Source organism: Anguilla rostrata, chromosome 19 (assembly GCF_018555375.3).
Source record: "Anguilla rostrata isolate EN2019 chromosome 19, ASM1855537v3, whole genome shotgun sequence".
In the NCBI taxonomy this organism is placed as follows: domain Eukaryota; kingdom Metazoa; phylum Chordata; class Actinopteri; order Anguilliformes; family Anguillidae; genus Anguilla; species Anguilla rostrata.
Genome location: NC_057951.1, coordinates 847,813 through 853,812, shown reverse-complemented (window position 1 = coordinate 853,812; position 6,000 = coordinate 847,813). Strand labels below are relative to the sequence as shown.

The window sequence follows — 6,000 nt, the reverse complement described above, 5'->3', positions numbered from 1 at the left end:
AAGTGTTTTTTAATGGGCTATTGTACACAAGAGACCTACTAATTGTTTGTATATTGGCAGAGGATCTATAGGGCTAGATAACGTTAATTTAGAAATGTGGGCAGCTACAGTAGTTAAAAAGTACTTATCAGTACAGGCGCAACAGTGAACGTGAACCATTTTGATTTAAAGAAAATCGATATACCTGGTGTGAGGAAGTCATTATCTTGTGCCAGTTTCTATACCGAATTGCAACACAGATTGTACTTAATTTCAGAGGCGTCTGTATCTCCACTAACATAATACAGTCGGTCGGCTGGGGGGGGGGGGGCGGCGGCCAGAGGCCCTGAGGAAGTGTGACTGGGCATCCAGGAAGCGTGGGCCGGGGTACAGCCGCCTGGGCACGCTCAGTACGGCCCCCGCCACCAGCCGGCAGGCCGCGCGCAGGTCGGGGCAGCGCCGCTGGGAGGCCTGCTGCAGGAGGCAGTGGTGCAGTACGAACTCAAACGCGCCCCCTGCTGGTAGCACGCTGCCTGCCTCTATTAGGACACCTGAAGAGGCGGGGCCTGTTTCTCGGGTACGGGTCCCCAATGCTCCTTCTTTCCCTTCCCCAAAATGGACGCCGGGCCGCTCTCCTGATGCCTTGCCATTTCGTAGCCAGTCCGGAATTGGATGTTCAGGTTCTGCTTCGGGCTCTGTGCTGTCAGGATTTTGGCTTTGGCCTGCACACAGTGGCCCCTCACCCTTGTTTGGGCCCCTAATGAGGGCCTGTGTCCCCTCACCCCTGTTTGAGTCCCTAATGAGGGCCGGTGGCCCCTCACCCCTGTTTGGGTCCTTAATAAGGGCCTGTGGCCCTCCAGCCTCTGTGCTGTCAGTGCTCAGGTGGGCATTGTCCCTCATGCTGGCGGGTGCTCTATCTAACCTTGTGCCATTGTGTAGGCCGGGTTGTTTGACCATGTAATGAGCTACGTTCTCACTGTCCTCCTCCCTGCCCTGCGGGTGATGTGATTGGACAGGACCCTGTCCGTGACGCGACAGGACAGGCTCGCACACGCGCTGAAGCATCCGGAACAGTCCGCAGAAGGCTGTGCTGCACTGCTCCGCCAGGCCGGGACTGGGCCCGCACAGAACCAGGCAGTGCGGTGCCAAGCCCCGCCCCTCTGGGAAGCCCACGTGGGCCAACCTGTCGGGACCCAGCACCACGGGCTTGCAGAATGTCACCGTGGCAACGTGCTCCTCTCCAATCAGGCTCCAGTCACCGGGGTCGGCAAAGAGCTCCGCCCCCGCCAGCCGACAGAACAGCGCCAGCTCGTCACTGTCCACGCACTCCACCACGGACAGGCCGGCCCGCCGAGCGAGGTCCAGCGCCAGCTCCGACTGCTCGCTGCCGAGAGCAGCAGCCCACCCTCAGCCTGCGCAGGCAGGCCACGCCCCGCTCTGCCCTCCCGCCACCCCGCCGCAGCACCTCTGCGCCTGCGCCGCACTCGCCAGGTTCAGAGAGACGCCAGGGGCGCCAGAGGGACTGGAGCGGCACGCTTGTGGCCACGCTCGAGCGGCCCGTCGCCAGGGCAACGCACCGCAAAGTCTCTGTGGATCACCAGGCCCTCGAGGACCCGGGACCGGCTCACGGGCAGGCCTGGTACGGGCGCGTGGAGCGCAGCGAAGTGGCGGGCGATCAGGGTCACGCCGGTGCAGTCCTGCTCACACCGCCACCTGCGGTAGAACTCGCAGGCCGTCTGGCTCAGGACCCCCCAGTGGGAGCTCGCCGTCTTTCCCCGGAAGTAGGCGTCCGTGAGCGGGCGCAGGTGGGCGGGGTCCTGGAGAAGGACAGGGCGCGGGCGAGGCCCTGCCCGATCACGCCATCCAAAACGAGCGTCTGGAAGGAAAGCAGAATGTGAGCCACGCGGCGGGCCTGAATGCCGTGGAGATGGTCGCCGTGGATACCCCGCAGAAGCGCCCCCAGCAGGAGAAGGAAGGACTTGGCTCCATCACCCGTGATCTTACAGTGTGCTGATACACATCCCACCAGGACTCTGTCACAGGCACAACACAACACCATTATCAGCACACACATCTCTATCCATAGTCTTTTACTCACTATTACTCATACAGTATGATTTACACAGTTACTCATACACATTGGTAATCACACAGTATTATTTACACACTGTTACTCACGCAGTATGATTTACACAGTTACTCATACACATTGGTAATCACACAGTATTATTTACACACTGTTACTCACACAGTATGATTTACACAGTCACTCATACACACTACTAATCACACAGTATGATGTACACACTGTTACTCACACAGTATGATTTACAGTCACTCATACACACTATTAATTGTACAGTATGATTTACACAGTTACTCATACACATTGCTAATCACAGTATTATTTACGCACTATTACTCACACAGTATGATTTACACAGTTACTCATAAACATTGCTAATCACACAGTATGAATTACACACTGATACTCACACAGTATGATTTGCACACTTACTCAGACTGTATGATTTACACAGTTACTCACACCGTATGATTTACACACTGTTACTCACACTGTATGATTTACACACTGTTACTCACACAGTATGATTTACAGTAACTCATACACACTATTACTCATACAGTATGATTTATACAGTTACTCATACACATTGCTAATCACACAATATTTACACACTCTTACTCACACAGTATGATTTACAGTGTTACTCATACAGTGTTACTCACAGTATGATTAACACACTGTTACTACAGCATGATTTACACACTGTTACTCACACAGTATGAATTACACACTGTAACTCACAATACGATTTGCGCACTGCTACTCACAGTATGATTTACACACAGTTACTCACACAGTATGATTTGCACACTGTTATGCATGCAGTATGATTTACACTGTTACTCACACAGTATGATTCACACACTGTTATGCATGCAGTATGATTTACACTGTTACTCACACAGTATGATTCACACACTGTTATGCATGCAGTATGATTTACACTGTTACTCACACAGTATGATTTACACTGTTACGCACACAGTATGATTCACACACTGTTATGCACGCAGTATGATTTACACACTGTTACTCAGACAGCATTTTCCACTTGTATACTTTCGTTTCTCATTTATAGGGCAAACGTCACATCCCCAACATCAAACTGTCCATACTGCAGTAAGACGTCGTGGTGAAAAACCGTTTTCTGAGCTGGATGAATGGAAGAAGCCCCAGGTTGTTGGCTGTGCTGTATGTCAGTAAGAGGGAGAACAGATTTGGGGGCCTGTTACCTGGCAACGGGATGGTCAAACCGAAGGGAGGTAAGGATCCTGCGGCCATCCCTGGTGATGAGGACCTCTCCAGAGTCACGGGTGAAGAGGACCTGGCCCCCGGACGGACCGAAGCACGGGCCCACCACCGCCTCCAAGGCCTGGGTGACCTGCAGCAGGGTCCCCAACTCCACCCTCTGCACCCCCTTCATCTACACACTGCCTTTAACAGGAGCCTGCTGTACACACAGAGGGCAATCACTGAGCTGCATTTCCAACACAGACACAGCGTACTCAAACTGAAATGCACATGGTGCATTTCCAACACAGACACAGCGTACTCAATCTGAAATGCACACGGTGCATTTCCCACACAGACACAGCGTACTCAATCTGAAATGCACACGGTGCATTTCCCACACAGACACAGCGTACTCAAACTGAAATGCACACGGTGCATTTCCCACACAGACACAGCGTACTCAATCTGAAATGCACGCGGTGCATTTCCCACACAGACACAGCATACTCAATCTGAAATGCATCCGTGGTCAGCATTAGTTCAGCACTGACCATTCTGAGGGAAGAAGCTGTAAAACCTTTTAGCTTGTTATTTTGTGTTCTGTAAGCATGTGATTCTCAACTATGAAAACAAGAAATGAAACTGTGGAGGGGTGGTGTGCTTAGGGCGCCCTCTGCAGTCGAAGAGGGAGCGGTTTAGCTGGCACTGCAACCCCAGGTGTGTGCAGTGACAATTCATTGCTAATTGTACACACCTGGGGTTACAGTGCCAGCTAAACCGCTCCCTCTCCGCCTGCAGATGGCGCCCTAACCACACCACCCCTCCACAGAAACAAACTTGTTTGTTAGTTTTAATGTGTCTTGCTCTTAAATACAGGCTATGAAATCATTACCATAAGGTCGTAGACAGGATGAGATGTCTAATGGAACAGAGAGACCTATAGGATTCATGTCCCGCACACTCACCTCAGCAGAGAGGAACTACTCTCAACGAGACAAGGAGGGGCTTCCAGTCATCTTCGGAGTCTGAAGATACAAAATACCTATATGGGCATCCATTTACAATTGTGACATATCACAAACCCCTCGTGTCACTTTTCAATGAGATGAAAGCAATCCCACAGATCGTGTCCCTCCCCGAATCCAAGGTTGGGCCGTGATTTTGATGGCATACGAGTACACCATCGTTTACAAGGCAGGGAAATACCACGGCAACGCTGACGCCCTGAGTCGCCTACCCTTGCCGGAGAACCCAGGTCCCAAAGAGCCAGAGGAGAGAGCGCTCATGTTGGACACATCAGACATCACACCGGTGACAGCAGAACAAGTGAGAGAGCTCTCAAGAGCGAGAGAAATGGTGCAGAGAGGTTGGCTGCCAGAGCAAGAGGGGACTGAGTCTGCACCATACACTGCTCGTAAAGATGAGCTGAGTGTAAAAAACGGCTGTGTGATGTGGGGAGCTGGAGCAGTCGTTCCCAAGCCGGGTCAGAAGGACTGTGGCTTGTCAACATGCATTTTGGCAAAGTCCAGTCTGGCTTTTATGTGTTTCCCTCTTAGAAGTGGGGTCTTCCTGGGTCTTCTACCATGGAGCCTATTTTCATTCAGACAGTGACAGATGGTGCGAAACTATTGTACCTTGAACTTGAAGATCAGCTTGGATCTGTATTGAAGTTTTCCTTGGTTCTTTCTCGACCGTTCGAGCAATCCTTCTGTTCAATTTTCCTCTTGCGACCACGTCCAGAGATGTTGGCTACAGTTCCATGGGCCTTAAACTTCTTAATAATATTGGTAACAGTGGTCACAGGAACATCAAGCTCTTTGGAGATGGTCTTGTAACCTTTACGTTGACCATGCTTGGCTATTACCTTTTTCCTAATCTCTTCAGGCCACTTTCTACTTCTTCCTTCTGTTTTCCATGTTCAATGTGATGCACACAGTGGCACAAACAGCAGAGTGAGTAATTTTCTACTTTTAAACTGGCTGCATGAGTGATTATAAGATTGAAAATGCCTGTGATACTAATTTTTTTTTGCCACGTTTTGGCAAGGCTACCGCCTGTGGGCATATGAGGCATATAGTCTTCTCATTCGCTGACGTGAAAATAAATTCATGCTCCCATTCCGGGTGGAAATAATACGTTTTTGATTTCTTTTTCACCGAACCCTCAACCATATCTATGTTGTTATGTTAGTTAAGGTGCATTCAGCGTCAATATGTTTATTTTGGCTTCCAAAAGTAAAAATAAAACTACAGGACTAACATAACAAGGTATCTGTCAATGTGAATATTATTCGTTGAATTGAGAAACTAAATATTGTGCATTGAACAGATACTGTAAATATGAATATTATTTATTGAACTGAGAACCTAAATATGAATATTGTGCATTGAACAGATACTGTAAATATGAATATTTTGCATTGATCAGCTAACTGTGCATAACTGTGTCTTTCTTTGTGAGTATGTATGCACATACATAGAGCCTGTCATAACAGAAATTGCAAAAATAAATATGACAGTGAACAGTCTTACTTATACACACAAATCCGCATACACCACACAGTCCACAATCCCTCCATACAACTTTACCTCTCAATTCCATCCCATGTGTCTGCTTTTCTTTAAATGATCTTTTTTTTCTTGCTCTCAATCCTTGTTGTTGTTTTTTTTTTTTTAAAGTAGCAATGCTGTCATTATTAT

The 6,000-nt window shown here is 49.1% G+C and overlaps 1 protein-coding gene across 1 annotated transcript; it reads right to left on the bottom strand.

Moving 5' to 3' along the window:
• Window positions 1-273: 273 nt before the first annotated feature.
• On the bottom strand, window positions 274-3,671 carry LOC135246027 (Bardet-Biedl syndrome 10 protein homolog). Its single transcript, XM_064319519.1, has 4 exons — window positions 3,301-3,671; window positions 1,727-2,012; window positions 1,483-1,676; window positions 274-1,363 (listed from the first exon to the last, which is right to left on the bottom strand). The coding sequence occupies exons 1-4, from the start codon at window positions 3,489-3,491 to the stop codon at window positions 274-276; spliced, it is 1,761 nt and encodes a 586-aa protein (XP_064175589.1). The 5' UTR covers window positions 3,492-3,671.
• Between the last annotated feature and the right edge of the window lie 2,329 nt (window positions 3,672-6,000).

Coding starts and splice junctions, on each gene's coding strand:
- LOC135246027 (XM_064319519.1), bottom strand. CDS start 3,491: ATGAAGGGGGTGCAGAGGGTGGAGTTGGGGACCCTGCTGCAGGTCACC. Junction 1,677..1,726: donor GGCGAGCTCCCACTGGGGGG/TCCTGAGCCAGA, acceptor CGGTGTGAGCAG/GACTGCACCGGCGTGACCCT. Junction 1,364..1,482: donor GTCCCTCTGGCGCCCCTGGC/GTCTCTCTGAAC, acceptor TGCTCTCGGCAG/CGAGCAGTCGGAGCTGGCGC.